This window comes from Tachyglossus aculeatus, chromosome 11 (genome assembly GCF_015852505.1).
Source record: "Tachyglossus aculeatus isolate mTacAcu1 chromosome 11, mTacAcu1.pri, whole genome shotgun sequence".
Taxonomy (NCBI): domain Eukaryota; kingdom Metazoa; phylum Chordata; class Mammalia; order Monotremata; family Tachyglossidae; genus Tachyglossus; species Tachyglossus aculeatus.
The window spans coordinates 63,558,689-63,578,869 of record NC_052076.1 but is presented as its reverse complement, the minus strand read 5'-3'; the positions used below and the strand labels follow the sequence as shown (position 1 = coordinate 63,578,869).

The window sequence follows — 20,181 nt, the reverse complement described above, 5'->3', positions numbered from 1 at the left end:
AACCGTATTTATTAATAATGATGGCATTTATTAAGCACTTACTATGTGCAAAGCGCTTACTGTGTGCAGAGCACTGTACTAAGCGCTTGGGAAGTACAAGTCAGCAACATATAGAGACAGTTGCTACCCAACAACGGGCTCACAGTCTAGAAAAGTTTATTCCAAAAGCTTAACCCAAAACATTCCCCCCCACCGCCACCCCATCCCACTGTTTCTCCGTACAGAGATAGAAAGGAATCTAAAGTTGTGATATGAGGGGAACCCGGAGGCTTTTGAGTGGAAAATTTCTCCTCACAAAGAACACAATGGCTTGAAGCTAGTATCGGAGGACTAGGAGGGGCAGAGAGAACCGAGAAACAGACAAAATCCAATCCACGTGTAATGGTTAATTCCTTCCCAAAATGTTCGTTTCCTGTTCCAGTTGGGCAAAATACGAATGGGTTGACCAGAGAAAACAATTCGATCCCATTCGCTCCTGCGACTTTGAGACGTGAGGCAGGTTAGGTCGATACGAGGCCAGGGAACTTAAATACATCCAGAAAGCTTCATTCATTCATTCATTCAATTGTATTTATTGAGCACTTACTGTGGGCAGAGCACTGTACTAAGCGCTTGGAAAGTACAAAGCGGCAACACATAGAGACGGTCCCTACCCAACAATAGGCAGCAAGCACACAGCATTCTGGACACAGGGCTTAAACGCTTTAGAGCTTTCCCGCTTGGACTGTGTTGTGTGTGATTGTTTCAGACGAATATACTTTTTTTTCTTGAAGTCCCTGGCACATAGTGAGCGCTTAACAAATACCACAGGGAAAGTGGGGGAAAAAAGTATTTTCATGCAGGGCTAATTAAGGGGTTGCAACAAAATCCCACGGTTCTAGACAGAAGCTGTAGCTCTGAATGGTTTTCGAAACTCACAATGGGACAGGGAAAACTGAATTGTGGAGGCCCACAGATACTTGTGATCACACACACGCACACACACACAGCTATATTTTAATCTCTCAGTTTACCCACATGATCCATAAATGTCTTTACCCTGGTGGGATCAATCTGATTGGCCCAATAACCCCCTTCCTTGAAATATGAACCAATTATCAAGGCATTTGCATTCAAATAGCTCTTCACATTCTCCAGGGTGACACCGGATCCAATCAGCAGCGGAATATTCACGGCCTGTCCAACTTCTACAGGGGAATAAAACATCCGATTAGTTGGGTATCCAAACTATCCATGGAATTCAGCGCTCAGTACAGTGCCCCAGCACTGTGCCTGGCACGCAGTAAGTACTTAAATACATTATTATTATTATTATTATTAATTTGGGGCTCTACGCCTGGGTGATGGAGATCAGGTTTGAGGTTGCCAGTTCTGAAATACGATTTGGGAATGACAGGGGTAGATGGCTCTTTTAAAAAACCCATTTCCTCCGTGCATCTTCTCCTGGTCTGCCTGACCCCACTGTTGATGTCACTTCTCTGTGCCTCAGTTGCCTCATCTGTAAAATGGGGCTCACGCTCTTAATCTCCATGTGGGACAGGAACGGTGTCCAACCCAATAACACTGTATCTACCCCAGCGCTCAATACAGTGCCTGACACAAAGTAAGCGCTTAAATATCCCAATTATTATTACTATTGACGACATTTTGGGCCTCTACTGAATGTTTCTCCACCTTCCCCATAACGGAAGAGGCCGTGGCCTACTGGAAAGAGCAAAGGCCTGGGAGACAGGAAAATAAAATTTTTTATTTTATTTTGTTAGTATGTTTGGTTTTGTTCTCTGCCTCCCCCTTTTAGACTGTGAGCCCACTATTGGGTAGGGACTGTCTCTATATGTTGCCAATTTGTACTTCCCAAGCGCTTAGTACAGTGCTCTGCACATAGTAAGCGCTCAATAAATACGATTGATGATGATGATGATGACAGGGGACCTGAGTTCTAATCCCACTTCTGCCACTTGTCTGCTCTGTGACCTTGAGCAAATCACTTAATTTCTCTGTGCCTCAGTTACCTCATTGGCCATAAAGTGGGGATTCAATAACCGCTCTCCCTCCTGCTTAGATTGTGAGCCCCGTGTGGGATCTGATCATCTTGCACTTGCCACAGCGCCTAGTACACTGCTTGAGAGTAAGCGCTTAACAAATAGCACGATTATTATTATGACGGTGATTCCAGCTCAGCACGCTCCTCACATCTTCTCACTTATGAAAATGGACAATCCCCTCTGCCTCTCGGTTATAATTAGAGAAATTCCCTTGGACATCTACTTTATGCTTTCGTCTCATCAATGAGTTCAATCAATCAATCAATCGTATTTACGGCACACTTGCTGTGTGCAGAAAACTGAACTACACACAGTAAAGAAGCAACGTGGCCTAGTGGAAAGAGTCCGGGCTTGGGAGTCAGAGGTCGTGGGTTCTAATCCTGGCTCTGCCACTTGTCTGCTGTGTGCACAGTGCTCTGCACACAGTAAGCGTTCAATAAATACGACTGATTGATTGACCTTGGGCAAGCCACTTAACTTCTCCAGGCCTCCGTGACCTCATCTGTAAAATGGGGATTAAGACTGTGAGCCCCACCTGATTCCTTGTATCTACCCCAGCGCTTAGAGTATTGTTTGGCACATAGAAAGCACTTAACAAATACCCTAATTATTTATTATCCCGATGGCAGAAGGTCGGGAACACCACTTCCACCGAGAATGAACCCGCCAGCATCAGTGAGGGACTCGAGAACTATTCTCTCCCCGCGGTAATATACTGCTTCCTTGTTATTGAACGGTTGTGTTTCCTTGAATTTGCACAGCTGTTTAGTCATCGATGGTATTAGTTGAGTGTTTACTGTGTGGGGGGCACTGTACTAAGCGCTTCGGATAGTACAATACAGCAGAGTTGGTAGAGGCAGTCCCTGTCCACAACAAGAAGCAGCCTAGCCTGGTGGATATAGCACGGGCCTCGGAGTCAGAAGGACCTGGGTTCTAATCCCGGCTCTGCCACCCGTCTTCTGTGTGACCTTGGGCAAATCATTTCACTTCTCTGTGCCTCAGTTACCTTATCTGTTAGCCCCATAGGAGACATGGACAGTGTCCAACCTGATTAGCTTCTCTCTACCCCAGCGCTCAGTACAGTGCCTGGCACAAAGTAAGTGCTTAATTATACCATTTTTTAAAAACACCCAAAAAATGAGCTTATGGTCTAGAGGGGGAGATAGACATTAATATAAATATTTTTTATATTTCATTTCATTTCACTTCTCTGTACCTCGGTTACCTTATCTGTGAACCCCATAGGAGACATGGACAGTGTCCAACCTGATTAGCTTCTCTCTACCCCAGCGCTTAGTACAGTGCCTGGCACAAAGTAAGTGCTTAATTATACCGTTTTTTAAAAACACCCCAAAAACGAGCTTATGGTCTAGAGGGGGAGACAGACATTAATATAAATATTTTTTATATTTCATTTCATTTCACTTCTCCGTACCTCGGTTACCTTATCTGTGAGCCCCATAGGAGACATGGGCAGTGTCCAACCTGATTAGCTTCTCTCTACCCCAGCGCTTAGTACAGTGCCTGGCACAAAGTAAGTGCTTAATTATACCATTTTTTAAAAACACCCCAAAAACGAGTTTATGGTCTAGAGGGGGAGACAGACATTAACATAAATATTTTTTATATTTCATTTCATTTCACTTCTCTGTGCCTCGGTTACCTTATCTGTGAGCCCCATAGGAGACATGGGCAGTGTCCAACCTGATTAGCTTCTCTCTACCCCAGCGCTCAGTACAGTGCCTGGCACAAAGTAAGTGCTTAATTATACCATTTTTTAAAAACACCCAAAAGACGAGCTTATGGTCTAGAGGGGGAGACAGACATTAATATAAATATTTTTATATTTCATTTCATTTCACTTCTCCGTACCTCGGTTACCTTATCTGTGAGCCCCATAGGAGACATGGACAGTGTCCAACCTGATTAGCTTCTCTCTACCCCAGTGCTTAGTACAGTGCCTGGCACGAAGCAAGTGATTAATTATACCGTTTTTTAAAAACTCCCAAAAAACGAGCTTATGGTCTAGAGGGGGAGACAGACATTAATATAGATATTTTTTATATTTCATTTCATTTCACTTCTCTGTACCTCGGTTACCTTATCTGTGAGCCCCATAGGAGACATGGACAGTGTCCAACCTGATTAGCTTCTCTCTACCCCAGCACTTAGTACAGTGCCTGGCACAAAGTAAGTGCTTAATTATACCATTTTTTAAAAACACCCCAAAGATGAGCTTATGGTCTAGAGGGGGAGACAGACATTAATATAAATATTTTTTATATTTCATTTCATTTCACTTCTCCGTACCTCGGTTACCTTATCTGTGAGCCCCATAGGAGACATGGACAGTGTCCAACCTGATTAGCTTCTCTCTACCCCAGTGCTTAGTATAGTGCCTGGCACAAAGTGCTTAATTATACCATTTTTTAAAAAACACCCAAAAAACGAGTTTATGGTCTAGAAGGGGAGACAGACATTAATATAAATATTTTTTATATTTCATTTCATTTCACTTCTCTGTACCTCGGTTACCTTATCTGTGAGCCCCATAGGAGACATGGACAGTGTCCAACCTGACTAGCTTCTCTCTACCCCAGCGCTCAGTACAGTGCCTGGCACAAAGTGCTTAATTATATCATTTTTTAAAAACACCCAAAAAACGAGTTTATGGTCTAGAGGGGGAGGCAGACATTAATATAAATATTTTTTATATATTTCATTTCACTTCTCTGTACCTCGGTTACCTTATCTGTGAGCCCCATAGGAGACATGGGCAGTGTCCAACCTGATTAGCTTCTCTCTACCCCAGCGCGTAGTACAGTGCCTGGCACAAAGTAAGCACTTAATTATACCATTTTTAAAAAACACCCAAAAAACGAGCTTATGGTCTAGAGGGGGACACAGACATTAATATAAATATTTTTTAATATTTCTTTCCCAGGGTGTGTGAGTTCTCTCCCCATTTTGCAGTGCATCTTTCCTAGCCTGTGAGCCCCGTGTGGGACAAGGACTGTGTCCGACCAGATTATCTTAATTCTTAGTATAATGCTTGGCTCAGAGTAAATGTTAAACAAATACCACAATTACTATGTTTTTGCCCTACAGACTTAACGAATGTCTTTAGTAATAATAATGTGAATCAAACACTACTTAAATCTATGAATGATCGCTGATGCCAATCAAGATAGGAGGTATATCATTATTTATGTCTCAGGAATACCAGATAATTTAAGCTAGCAGTCCAAAGTTATCGGGCCCCCAGTTTGGGTTGAATGATAATAATAATAATAATAATAATAATGGCATTTGTTAAGCGCCTACTATGTGCAAAGCACTGTTCTAAGCACTGGGGAGGTTACAAGGTGATCAGGTTGTCCCAAAGGGGGCTCACAGTCTTCATCCTCATTTTACAGATGAGGTAACTGAGGCACAGAGAATAATAATAATAATAATAATAATAATGGCATTTGTTAAGTGCTAACTACGTGCAAAGCACTGTTCTAAGCGCTGGGGAGGTTATAAGGTGATCAGGTTGTCCCAAAGGGGGCTCACAGTCTTAATCCCCATTTTACAGATGAGGTAACTGAGGCACAGAGAATAATAATAATAATAATAATAATAATAATAATAATAATAATAATGGCATTCGCCAAGTGCTCACTATGTGCAAAGCACTGCTCCAAGCGCTGGGGAGGTCACAAGGCGATCAGGTTGTCCCACAGGGGGCCCACAGTCTCAATCCCCACTCTACAGATGAGGCAACTGAGGCACAGAGAATAATAATAATAATAATAATGATAATAATAATAATAATAATAATGGCATTCGCCAAGTGCTCACTATGTGCAAAGCACTGCTCCAAGCGCTGGGGAGGTTACAAGGTGATCAGGTGGTCTCACGTGAGGGGGGCTCACAGTCTTAATCCCCATTTAACAGATGAGGCAACTGAGGCACAGAGAATAATAATAATAATAGTAATAATAATAATGATGATAATATTTGTTAGCCATGTACTATGTGCCAAGCACTGTTTTCAGCACTAGGGTAGTTGCAAGGTAATCAGGTTGGGCACAGTCCCTGTCCCACATGGGGCTCACAGTCTTAATCCCCATTAGACAGATGAGGTAACTGAGGCCCAGAGAAGCGAAATGACTTTCCCAAGGTCATACAGCAGACAGGTGGTGGAGCCGGGATTAGAACCCGCGTCCTCCGCCTCCCAACCCCGTGCTCTTGTCAGTTGACCGTTCAGAAGGTATTGAGATGCAGAGGTCGAAAAGCCAAGTCCTAAGGCAACTCTCTCGGACGGAGAAGGATCCTAGAGACAGAAAGTAGTTGGGCGCTGAGGAGAAAGACAGCAAAATAAGGCCCTCGCGGGACAGTCACAGGAATCAGAGAAACAACTCCTCCTCCCCATCCCCTCCGCCCTACCTTCTTCCCCTCCCCACAGTACTTGTATATATATTTGTACAGATTTATTACTCTATTTTACTTGTACATATTTACTATTCTATTTTGTTAATGATGCACATAGAGCTTTAAGTCTATTTGTTCTGACCATTTTGACACCTGCCTACGTGCTTTGTTTTGTTGTCCGTCTCCCCCTTCTAGACTGTGAGCCCGTTGTTGGGTAGGGACCGCCTCTGTATGTTGCCGACTTGGACTTCCCAAGCGCTTAGTCCAGTGCTCTGCACACAGTAAGCGCTCAATAAATACGATTGAATCAATGAATGAACTCTGCCTCAGACTCAAAGAGGCACAAGAGAAAATGGAAGGGAAAAGCAGCGTGGCCGAGTGGAGAGAGCACAGGCCTGGGAGTAAGAAGGATCTGGGTTCTCCCCCCGGCTCTGCCAGTTGCTTGCCGTGTGACCTCGGGCAAGTCACTTCACTCCTCTGTGCCTCAGTTTCCTCAGCTGTAAAAAATGGGGATACCCATTCTCCCTTCTACTTAAACTGTGAGTCCCATGTGGCCGACCTAATCAAACTGTACCTACCCCAGGGCTTAGAATGGCGCTTGACACATAGTAAGCACTTAACAAGGACCACAAAAAAAAAGACAGATAGAGAGAGGTTCTCCTGATGGGGTGAGAAAACTTTGAGGTACTAAAGGATGCTGGGTTGCGACTATCGGGGACCACAGAGTAGTCGAGATGGGAGACGTCTTCAGCGGGTCGGCGAAGTATCTCTCTGGTGGTAAATGACCGGATTGGCCTACTCGACGTGAGGGGACACCTTTCTCGGACCAAGTGACACACTTCACAATGAAGATCACGAGGACAGAGGAAGAATTTCCCGGCGGTAAGAACTCCTGCGATCGCGTTTACTGTGCGCAGAGTGCTTGGGACATCACAAGAGAACGATAAACAGGCACACTCCCTGCCCACAACGAGCTTACAATCAATCAATCGTATTTATTGAGCGCTTACTGTGTGCAGAGAACTATACTAAGCGCTTGGGAAGTACAAGATGGCAACATATAGAGACAGTCCCTACCCAACAGTGGGCTCGCAGTCTAAAAGAAATGGACTAAACCACCTCCGAGTCCAGGTTCAGAGTCCACTCCCCCCGCCGCCGGGGTTCTGTCGCGGCCTTGGGTGCAGCCGCCAAGGTGGTCTGTAGTCCAGGCCCGCCCACGGCCGCCCCACAGCATCCTCCAGCTGCAGAGGGAGGTGTACGTGTGTACCTGTTTAAGTGGGTGGAGTGTGTTGGCAGGAAAAGAACGCATCGGTAAATTTTGTATCTGCTTGGCTTGTAGAAACCCTGATGTGCCTTGATTCTAGCGGGAACTGATCCGGGGTGAATCTGAGTGCCAATCTGGAATCCAAAACCTAGGCCTGAGACACTGGGACAGGCTGAACCTCTCTCCGCTCAGCCCAGCCCCGTGGGGAGACGACCGACCCCACCGGCAAACACGCTCCTTTGATCCTGCGAGTTTATTTAACACACAGTCTACACGCAGCCGCAAACATGTTACGCATATGATGCTACTGAAGTACAAAACTTACAGTCTAGATTTGACCCTCCATTCTGAAAAAATACCAGGGCTTGGTAACTGTCTCCAGCCTGAATCCAAGTCTCCTGCCCATTTCCAAGCAGAAACCTCCCCCCTCTCCCAACCAACTCTCCCGCCGCCTCACCGCAGGCAGAGATGCCATTCTCGTCGCCATTTATCACGTTGGCTCAGATGTTTTTTTATGGCAAGATTATTAAAGTGGCAGAACTATTCAATAGTGCTGGGCTCATTACAATTCTTTAGTCATTAGCTTAAATCACAATAATGGTGGCTGGACTGGCATATATTTCTGCCACATCTTGCCTCTGAATTTATGCTCTGCTGACGGCAAGCAGAAGCTCCTCTGCAAAGGAGCGGCGGCGGACGGGTCTCCTCTCCAGCCAAAGAAAAGGTTGGCGGCCTCGCTTTGCTTCAACCGAGAATTCCTATCTGGTAACGTGCTGGGGGGAAAGGGCAGTGCCTGTTTTCCCAGGGGATGAAAAGCCAAGGCAACAACGTCGCCTGAAGGAACCGGAATGTTTTTTTGGACGGCCCATGCATAATCAGCACTGTGCTAGGGACTTGGCAGGGGGAACAGAAAGAGAAAGAAAGCACAAGTAAGGCAACTCCCTGCAGAGTCCTTTCCATTAGACCGGACGCTTCTTGAGGGCAGGAATCGTGCCAACCACCTCTATCATTCTCTCCCAAATAATAATAATAATAATAATGGCATTTATTAAGCGCTTACTATGTGCAAAGCACTGCTCTAAGCGCTGGGGAGGTTACAAGCTGATGACGGTATGACTCCTCCAAGAGGCATTTCCTGGTTAAGCCCTCATTTCTTCCTCTCCCACTCCCTCCTGCATCGCCCTCATTTGTTCCCTTCATTTTTAACGTACATAACTGTAATTTATTTCTATTAATGTCTGTCTCCCGCATTAATAATAATAATGGTATTTGTTAAGCACTTATTATGTGCCAAGTGCTGTTCTAACCACTGGTTTAGGGGACTAAGACGTGGGGCTCACAGTCTTAGTCCCCATTCTACAGATGAGGTAACTGAGGGCCAGAGAAGGTAAGTGACTTGCCCAAAGTCACACAGCTGACAGGTGGCGGAGCTGGGATTCGAACCCACGACCTCTGACTCCCAAGCCCAGGCTCTTTCCACTACAGTACAGTACAGTGCTCTGCCCAAAGCAAGTGCTCAATAAATACGACTGACCGACTGACCGACCTCCAACCCAATTTGCTTGTATCCACCCCAGCGCTTAGTACAGTACCTGGCACATAGTAAGTACTCAACAAATATCCTAATTATAATTATATCATTATCACCTTTTAGGACTGTTTGGTGACTAACAGGAACTTTAGGAGCGTAGCGACAGCTCCGTACATGAAGCTTTAACTCCAAGTTTCTTAGCCCTCTCTCCCTTTCACCTCCTCTTTCTCCCCGGCCCCCGGGCCGGCCAGCCTCCATCTGCAGTTGGAAACAACCCACGCCGTCCCCAGGAAATCGGAAAGACGGGCACCGATTTTAAAACCAGAAACCCCCTTCCAATAGCAGCGGCACTGAGCAGCTGCGGTCACTTCAAAAATCCCCAAGTCCACAGGTCCTCCTGTTTCTTCTCCTCTTTCACCGAAAGCGAAAGACAGCGAAAAAATCAATTTTTCCGTGTCAAATCCAATCCGAACCTTTCCTGAAGCTCTTCCCGGCATTTCCCTAGTTCTGTACGTTGTAACTAGAGGGCACTCCGATCTTTCATGTAATTATACGTCCTACGCGCAGGGTGGAAAAAAGAGGCAGAGGAAGATTTGTTATCAAAGCAGATAGCCTTAAAAGATTTGAGTTGGGGTGAAATGCACCTGAGTTTAAAAACCTGGAAAAGAAATAGGAATCTAAAATTCTGTGTGTGTTCACTAAAGAGCCAGGTTTTTTTTGAGAGGTGAATCTGCCTGGATCAGTGCCTAAGAAAACTGAAAATGGAAACCAAATGAATCTTACTAGGCAGATTATAAAATCTCGCCCTGATTTGCCAGTAAATGGCTTCATATTCAGTAGCTCTTCTTGCCCTCATGGTGTTTGACTGTGGTGTATTATAAAGAAACATAATGGGACTTTAATGACTTTAATGGGACTTTCAGACTGTGAGCCCACTGTTGGGGAGGGACTGTCTCTATATGTTGCCAACTTGTACTTCCCAAGCGTTTAGTACAGTGCTCTGCACACAGTAAGCGCTCAATAAATACGATTGATGATGATGATGATGAAATGCACCTGAGTTTAAAAACCTGGAAAAGAAATAGGAATCTAAAATTCTGCATTGTGTTCACTAAAGAGCCAGGTTTTTTTTGAGAGGTGAATCTGCCTGGATCAGTGCCTAAGAAAACCGAAAATGGAAACCAAATGAATCTTACTAGGCAGGTTATAAAATCTCCCCCTGATTTGCCAGTAAATGGCTTCATATTCAGTAGCTCCACTTACCCTCATGGTGTTTGACTGTGGTGTATTATAAAGAAACATAATGGGACTTTAATGACTTCAATGGGACTTTCAGACTGTGAGCCCACTGTTGGGGAGGGACTGTCTCTATATGTTGCCAACTTGTACTTCCCAAGCGCTCAATACAGTGCTCTGCACACAGTAAGCACTCAATAAATATGATTGATTGATTGATTTAAATCAACAAGCCCCTAAAATTACCCTGAATCAGATATTTTTTTTCTTCCCACACCACCCTTCTGAATCATCTCTCCTTTCTACTTCAACTATGCACTTGGATCTGTGACCTTGGGACATTTGATATTCGCCTCAAAGCATTTATATGCATGTCTTTAAATTATTTAATTATTGAAAGTATTATAAATGACTTATTTATTTCTAGTAACGTCCGCCTCCCCCTCAGCCTGTAAGCGCATTATGGGCAGGGAACGTGTCTGCTAATTCTGTTGTACCGTACTGTCTCAAGGGCTTAGAACGGTGCTCCGCACACCATAAGCACTCGATAAGTATCACTGATTGACTGATCAATCAATCAATCAATCGTATTTATTGAGCGATTACTGTGTGCAGAGCACTGGACTAAGCTCTTGGGAAGGACAAGTTGGCAACATATACAGACAGTCCCTACCCAACAGTGGGCTCACAGTCTAAAAGATAATACTGATAATACAGTGCTCGTCACACAGTAAGCGCTCAATAAATCCGGTCGACTGACCGACTGACTTTCAATCACTGGGTTTGGGAAAAATTCAGTTGGGTGCATTTGGATTTTCTAATTTCTGGGATGAGTCGGGTACAGGAGGGAATGAAAATCCAAAGTGGAACTTGCAGGATAAAAACCGAAAGCTAACTTTGCACGTCAATATCTGGCAGTAGCTGGGTTCTTGGTTCCTGATAAGAAAGACACACACTCTCTCTCTTTCTAGGTCACAGATCTTGAAAGTCCTGCAGGACTGAGTTTCCAGGGTCACGGGCAGGGTACGAGGACAGGACGATTAAAGATTTTAGACTGAACGATGCAACGGTGAAACGCGGACACCCTCCATCTTAAGAACTGGAGGTTGTCACAACGTTGCAACTCCGATGGGCTCACCCCGAAGCTGGGCATTTTAATAAACGGGTTGCTTCAAAGTTTCGTGTTGATGTACAGCAAAGTTCTGTATTTCTCAGGCTCCTTCTGTGTTATGCAATGAAGACATCTGCTCCGCTGTAGACACAATTGGACCCTTTTCAACACGCTGCAAAAGTCTATCGTTTCTACCAGCTCTAGCCCTTTTACGCTTTCAAACGTGGGGCAGCGGCTCGGGAAAGCAGAACTGGAAGGAGAAATTAAATTGGGCCATATCCTCTTGGCAGCGCTCTTATGAAAGGAGAGGGGGATGTCTGGGTTGCTGTTTCCTGAAGGGATGAGGGACACCCCGTGCAGAAGAAAACAGGAAGAGAGGGAAAAAATGAGGAAAATGGGCTCATCTCAACTCTCCCGCTGAAGAGCTGGGTCACCTTCGCTTTCCCCATAACTTCTCCGGGCTTGGGATTCCTTTTTCATCCGTAAAATGGGGAGAACAGGGCCTGCCTTCTGATGTCAGCAGAACAATAGAATCGCTTTGACAGAAGATATCTCCCCATCCTCACCCAACTGACTCTAAGCTCCTTGAAGGCAGGAATCCCACCCTCCAACTCACGTGGCCTACTGGATACAGCACGGGCCTGGGAGACAGGAGGACCTGGGTTCTAATCCTGTCTCCCCACTCCTGCCAAGTGACCCTGGACAAGTCACTTCACTTCTCCGTGCCTCGTTTCCCTCATCTGTAAAATGGGGACCAGGACTGTGAGCCTGGTGTAGGACCAGGACTGTGACCACGCTGATTAGGTCGTATCTACCCCATCATTATCATCAGCAATCGTATTTATTGAGCGCTTACTATGTGCAGAGCACTGGACTGAGCGCTTGGGAAGTACAAATTGGCAACATATAGAGACAGTCCCTACCCAACAGTGGGCTCACAGTCTAAAAGGGGGAGACAGAGAACAAAACCAAACATACTAACAAAATAAAATAAATAGAATAGATATGTACAAGTAAAATAAATAAATAAATAGAGTAATAAATATGTACAAACCCCAGAGCTTAGTACAGTGCCGGGCACATAGCAAGTGCTGAACAAATACCGTAAATAAAACAAAATTATATTAAACTTTCCCAAGCACTCAGTATGGTACTCTGTACACAGGAGGTGCTCAATACACTGTCTTTGAGGACGATGTTGGTGATACAAAACACTGTTGGCCCCTACCACCTCCCTTAAGGGTTAAGCAGGTCCAGATGTAAAGCTGAAGTGCTTAAAAATATTAAAAAGCTAAAACACTGGGGAAAACAAGGTTACCGCCAGAAGGTTGTGTGCAGAAAGAAGTGAGATTCTAAGCTCCCTGAAGGCAGGGGTCATATCTACTCATTCTGCTCTACTCTCCCAAGCCCTACATAAATTCTATTGTTGATGACCCCAAATCGATCAATCAATGGTACTTACTGAGTGCTTACTATTTGCAGAGAGCACTGTACTAAGTGCTTGGGAGAGTACAACTGAATTAGCACTACTGAACTCTCCCCCCCCAAAAAATAATAATAATATCAGTGGTATTTGTTAAGCATTTACTATGTGCCAGGCACTGTACTAAGCGCTAAGGAGGATACGAGCAAATTCGGTTGGACACAATCTCTGTCCCACATGGGGCTCACAGTCTTAATCCTCCTTTTACAGATGGGGTATCTGGGGCCCAGAGAAGTGAATTGTCCAAGGTTATTCATTTATTCGCATTTATTGAGCACCTACTGGTAGGCTGTATGACCTCGGGTAAGACACCTCCCTTCCCTGGGCCTGTTATCGCATCTGGAAAATGGGGATTGAGACTGTGAGTCCCATGTGGGACTGGAACCGTGTCCAACCTGATTAGCCTGTGCCCACTCCAGTGCTTAGGACAAGGCCTGGCACATAGTAAGTGCACACAGTAAATGAGCAGCGTGGCTCAGTGGAAAGAGCCCGGGCTTTGGAGTCAGAGTTCATGGGTTCGAATCCCGGCTCCGCCAATTGTCAGCTGTGTGACTTAACTTCTCTGGGCCTCAGTTCCCTCATCTGTAAAATGGGGATTAAGACTGTGAGCCCTCCGTGGGACAACTTGATCACCTTGTAACCTCCCCAGTGCTTAGAACAGCGCTTTGCACATAGTAAGCGCTTAATAAATGCCATCATTATTATTATTATTATTACCAGTTACCACAATAGAGTTGGTAGAGTTAAGGAGCAACGTGGCTTAGTGGAAAGAGTCAGGGGACTTGGGAGTCAGAGGACGTGGGTTCTAATCCCAGCTCCACCACTTGTTTGCTGTGTGACCTTGGGCAAGCCAGTTAACTTCTCCGTGCCTCAGCTAGCTCATCTGTAAAATGGGGAGTAAGACTGTGAGTCCTTCGGGAAACAACCTGATTACCTTGCATCTATCTACCCCAGAGCTTAGAACGGTGCTTGGAACATAGTAAGCGCTTAACAAATACCATAATTATAGTATTATTATCATTATAGACATGATCCCTGCCCTCAAGGAGAGGTAGGGGGAGATGGATGTTAAAATAAATCCAGATAGGTCCCAAGAAGAGAGGTTATGCCTCCTCACAGAAGCCCAAAATCCTTTGCACAAGGCAGAGTTCTGATATCAATGAATCGGATCCTTTCTCCTACTCTCCCCTTCTAACCCCACAAACCTACTGAACCAATTTGGATTTCTCTGACGGGTTGAGCTGACAGCAACCCCATTTTCTTACTGTCCTCACCATTCCTCTCCCCCAACTCTTCTCCCTCCCCCGTGGAAAAGCGCTTCCCAACAGGAAAGCATCAGTCCAGGTTACCCAAGAGGTGTCTGCCGTAACCCAGTACCTGTTTCCCCTTCCCCAGAGCAGCTTCATTCCTCTGGACTTCTATTTTCTTAAAACCCATCTTTTCTTGTAAGATGCTGAAAGCCAGAAACTGTTGCCCAAAAAGATACTGTTCGGAGAGTCGAATTGGGTATCACATCTTGAATACTTAAAGCAATGTCTACCGTGCCTCACAGAGAGGTTTTCTTAAAGACGCCAGGCAAAAACTCAAATCATCATCAATCGTATTTATTGAGCGCTTACTATGTGCAGAGCACTGTACTAAGCGCTTGGGAAGTACAAATTGGCAACATATAGAGACAGTCCCTACCCAACAGTGGGCTTATAGTCTCAAATCAATTCTACTTGGGGGAATGGAGCAATGCTTGGTCTCCTCTTCTGGTTCAGAGAGAGTAACAATAAAAAAAAAAGGCTCCACAAAGGACAAAGTTCCCCTTTCACCTCATCCTTTCAGGTGCCAAGTCACCAAGGATCTGCCCTAAACTGGAAGCTCAATGTGGGCAGGGAATGTGTCTGTTTATTGCTCTATTGTACTCTCCCAAGCGCTCAGTACAGTGCTCTGCACACAGTAAGCACTCAATAAATACGACTGAATGAATAAAAGCCCAGGGACCGTCTCACCTTTCAGCTCTCCGGGATCCGCCTCAACTCCTGTAGCTGGGCCGGTCAGGATGACCCCATCCGCCAGGAAGAACTCGGCGGCCTTGGCTGTTTCTGAGATGCTGACATCAGCGGTCAGGGCGTGGGCGCTGTGGAAAAAGAAAAGGCCCAAATCAGCTGTCAATATGGAGGCACAGGCTCTCGGGCCCTGTGACCTCTCCCCCTACAACCGCCGGTGGCAAATGTTTCCCCTTCTGCTCCTCCCAACCACTCCATGGGGGCAAAATGCTCCCCCGTCCTCCATTCATGGCACGTCCTTGTCCCCCGGATGTTCTCCCCGCTTTCCGGGCAGGGCGCGGAGTTTAAAACGAGCCTGGAGGAAAAGTCCTCATTTCAGGTTGGCACGGGTCAGGCTCGGATTTCCCCCCGGAATCAATCAATCATATTTATTGAGCGCTTACGGTGTGCAGAGCACTGTACTAAGCGCTTGGGAAGTCCAAGTTGGCAACATCTAGAGACGGTCCCTACCCAACAGTGGGCTCACAGTCGAGAAGGGGGAGACAGAGGAAGTCACACGGAGGGCCGGTCAGGCTCTCGGCCGCGTTGGGGGACGCCCGGAATTCCGCAAGCGTTTCCAGAGCCGAATGACCTTTACAGTCGGTGGCTCTGAGACGGTACTCGACGCTTGTCCTGAAACGACCCGGCTCGAGAATGTGGGAAAACACGGGAGGCCTTAGGTCAGGGCCACGGCTCCCATCACGTTCCGCTTCCCTCACCTCCTCCAGGAGGCCTTCCCAGACTGAGCCCCTTCCTTCCTCTCCCCCTCGTCCCCCTCTCCATCCCCCCATCTTACCTCCTTCCCTTCCCCACAGCACCTGTATATATGTATATATGGTTGTACATATTTATTACTCTATTCATTTTACTCGTACATATCTATTCTATTTATTTTATTTTGTTAGTATGTTTGGTTTTGTTCTCTGCCTCCCCCTTTTAGACTGTGAGCCCACTGTTGGGTAGGGACTGTCTATGTGTTGCCAACTTGTACTTCCCAAGCACTTAGTACAGTGCTCTGCAGACAGTAAGCGCTCAATAAATACGATTGATGATGATGACGATGATAAGCTCTCCCAACTGGCATGCAACCCTTACCCAGGCCACATTCTCAGATATACTGGGGAAGACGGAACTGGATTAGGATGACATTACCTGGACCTGAGGCTAGTCACGGACCACTTGAGAGGCTGATAATAATGATAATTATATCTGTTAAGCACTTACTATGTGCCGGATGCTGTGGATACAAACAAATCATGTTCCATGAGGGGCTCACAGTCTCAATCCCCATTTTCCAGATGAGGGAACTGAGGTACAGAGAAGTGAAGTGACTTCCCCAAGATCACAGAGCAGACAAGGGGCAGAGCTGGCATTAGAATAATAATAATAATACTACTAATGGCATTTATTAAGCGCTTCCTATGTGCAAAGCACTGTTCTAAGCGCTGGGGAGGTTACAAGGTGATCAGGTTGTCCCCCGGGGGGGCTCACGGTCTTCATTCCCATTTTACAGATGAGGGAACTGAGGTCCAGAGAAGTGAAGTGACTTGCCCACAGTCACACAGCTGACAAGTGGCAGAGCCGGGAGTTGAACCCATGAACTCCAACTCCAAAGCCCGGGCTCTTTCCACTGAGCCACACTGCTTCTCCATAATGATAATAATATTCCTTCCTCTCCCCCTCGTCCCCCTCTCCATTCCCCCCATCTTACCTCCTTCCCTTCCCCACAGCACCTGTATATATGTATAAATGTTTGTACATATTTTGTACTCTATTTATTCATTTATTTATTTTATTTGTACATATCTATTCTATTTATTTTATTTTGTTAGTATGTTTGGTTTTGTTCTCTGTCTCCCCCTTTTAGACTGTGAGCCCACTGTTGGGTAGGGACTGTCTCTATATGTTGCCAATTTGTACTTCCCAAGCGCTTAGTACAGTGCTCTGCACATAGTAAGCGCTCAATAAATACGATTGATGATGATGATGATGATGATAATACCAATGATGATAATTGTGGCATTTGTTAAGCACTCACTCTGTGCCAAGCACTGTTCTAAGTCCTGGGGAAGAAACAAGGTAGTCAGATCAGACACAGTCCCTGTCCCACACAGAGCTCACCGTCTCCATCCCCATTTTGCAGATGTGGTCACTGAGGCCCAGAGAAGTGAAGTGACTTGCCCAAAGTCACACAGCGGGCAAGTGGTGGAGCTAAGATTAGGACCCACGTCCTCTGACTCCGAGGCCCAGACTCTTTTCGCTAGGCCATGCAGAGCGAAGGCGCGACAAATGGGGATTAAATACATTTTGACCTCAGTTATCACTTATTAGGAAGCAGTGTGGTCCAGTGGAAAGAGCGCAGGCCTGGGAGTCGGATGGCTTGAGTTCTAATCCCACCTCTGCCGCTTGCCTATCGTGGGTCCTTGGGCAAGTCATTTCACTTCTCTTTGGTTTGGTTCTAGGCTGTGAGCCCGTCTCCTAGACTGTGAGCCCGTTGTTGGGTAGGGACCGTCTCTAGATGTTGCCAACTTGTACTTCCCAAGCGCTTAGTACAGTGCCCTGCACACAGTAAGTGCTCAATAAATACAATTGAATGAATGAACGGACGGTTTCCTCACCTGTAAAATGGAGGTTAAATAGCTGTGCTCCCTCCCCTTAGGCTGTGAGCCCCGTATGGGGCAGGGACTGGGCCCACCCTAATTACCTTCTATCTACCCCAGCGCTACGTACAGTGTTTGGCACTTAGTAAGCCCTCAAAGACCACAATTAATATTATTTTTAATATTGTTATTATTAATTATCCTAATCTGTTCAAGTCCCTCTACCCCAAACCCTATTTGGACTGAAATACTGTAGCTGTATAACACAAGACAATTGCATTTTCAATGGGCATTCTGGAGTTGGGGAGGGGGGGTCCCACATTCAGGTGGGAGTCAGGTTTGCTAATGCAGTGCTACTCATCAACATGGCCTTGTGTCCTGTTAAATTTGCCACCATCCATCACCACGGAAAGCTTCTCGGGCATAGGAAGCTCAAGACAGGCCCTTCAATCAATGGTATTTTTGAGGAGGGGAGTGACATGCCCAGTGACTCCTCCCACCTTTAAAGCCTTATCGAAGGTACATCTCCTCCAAGAGGCCTTCCCTAAGTCCTCTTTTCATCATCATCATCATCATCAATCATATTTATTGAGCGCTTACTATGTGCAGAGCACTGTACTAAGCGCTTGGGAAGTACAAATTGGCAACATATAGAGACAGGCCCTACCCAACAGTGGGCTCACAGTCTAAAAGGGGAGACAGAGAACAAAACCAAACATACTAACAAAATAAAATAAATAGAACAGATATGTACAAGTAAAATAAATAGAGTAATAAATATGTACAAACATATATGCATATACACAGGTGCTGTGGGGAAGGGAAGGAGGTAAGATGGGGGGATGGAGAGGGGGACATAGATGTATTCAAGTAGAATAAATAAATAAATAAATAGAGTAATAAATATGTACAAACATATATACATATATACATTTCCTTTTCTTCAACTCCCTTCTGCGTCACCCTGACTTGCTCCCTTTATTCACCTCCCCCACGGCATTTTCGTGCATATCTGTAATTTACTCATTTATATTAATGTTTGTCTCCTCCTCCAGACTGTAAGCTCATTGTGGGCAGGGAATGTATCCGTTGTGTTGTGGTGTTGTACTCTCCCAAGCAGCTAGTACAGTGCTCTGCACACAGTAAGCACTCAATAGATACAATTGACTGACTGAATCAAATCTGCCTATTGCCTAGGCAAATCAATCAATCAATCGCATTTATTGAGCACTTACTGTGTGCAGAGCACTGTACTAAGTGCTTGGGAAGTACAAGTTGGCAACATATAGAGACAGTCCCTACCCAACAGTGGGCTCACAATAGTAGGCAAATGGTTATGGCATTTATTGAGCACCTACTGAGGGCAAAACACTGCACAAAATGCTAAGTTCAACAGAGGCCCAAGGCACATTCTCTGCCCTCCAGGAGCTTTACAGTCTAACAGGAAAAATCATCACCCACAATAAACCTCAAAAATCATTTCAGCTCCTAAATAGCGCATGAAGTATTTCCTTGCATTTTAAACCAAGGCTCCATATGGCTACAGAATTATCACTTATAAACTGTACATCGTAACCATGTAGAATGGGAAAAAAAATCTATATTGTAGCAAGACCCTGTGATAACAGATTTTTAATGAGGAGTCCCCCTCCAAAAAAGTCACACACTATGGATCCAATTTACTTGGCAGTTCCCAATGTAACCCGAGAGGACCCCATTTGCCCCCCAGAATTTCTTAATGCGTTATCTCTTTGTTTGCCAGCAGAATCAGAGAAGTAACTGAAAGATGCAGAATGCCAGGTGAAGTCAGAAACGGGGGAAAATTGACGTCTCCGGGCCCCAAATGACAAAGCGTAGAGCCAAGTCCCTGGTGTGTCAGCAGATGTGCGGAACTGCATGTTGTGCGTGTTTTTCTTTAACGAGGGGGCCGCCTATTCTCTGAGCATCGTGTGCTTTCTCCCCTATCAAGTCACATACGTATTTTCTGATTTATTTTTTAAAAGCATCTCGAGCATGCTGAAGGAAATTCACTCAATTCCTTCAGCCGAATGTATTGAGCGCTTACCGTGTGCTGAGTGAGGCCTTGAGTGAATCACTTACCTTCTCTGTGCCTCAGTTCCCTCATTTGTAAAACGGGGATTGAGATTGTGAGCCCCTCGTGGGACAGAGGCTGTGCCCAACCCACTTTACTTGTATCCACCCCAGTGCTTAGTACAGTGCCTGGCACATAGTGTGCACTTAAATACCACAGTTATTATTAATAATATTATAACGGCTCAGAGAAACCAGGACACTCTTCCCTGGAGAAAGGGAATCCCACACCAAAGCCTCCAGACCTCAAAGAGCCAGTCAATCAGTGGTGTTCACTGAGAGTTTACTGTGTGCAGAGCACTGCACTAAGCGCTTGGGAGAGTACAATATAACAATGTAACAACAGTCCATTGCCTAGGCCACGGCCCCCC

The 20,181-nt window shown here is 45.5% G+C and overlaps 1 protein-coding gene across 2 annotated transcripts in view; it reads right to left on the bottom strand.

Moving 5' to 3' along the window:
* Positions 1–249: 249 nt before the first annotated feature.
* Positions 250–20,181, bottom strand: part of LOC119935136 (uncharacterized protein F13E9.13, mitochondrial-like) — a 75,161-nt gene continuing 55,229 nt past the window's right edge. For both annotated transcript variants that reach the window (XM_038754780.1, XM_038754781.1), the window contains exons 6-7: positions 15,084–15,211; positions 250–1,187 (exon numbers count right to left, since the gene is read on the bottom strand). In XM_038754780.1, coding sequence (XP_038610708.1) covers positions 997–1,187; positions 15,084–15,211 — 319 coding nt within the window. In that variant the 3' untranslated portion in view covers positions 250–996. The remainder of the gene's footprint in view (positions 1,188–15,083; positions 15,212–20,181) is intronic.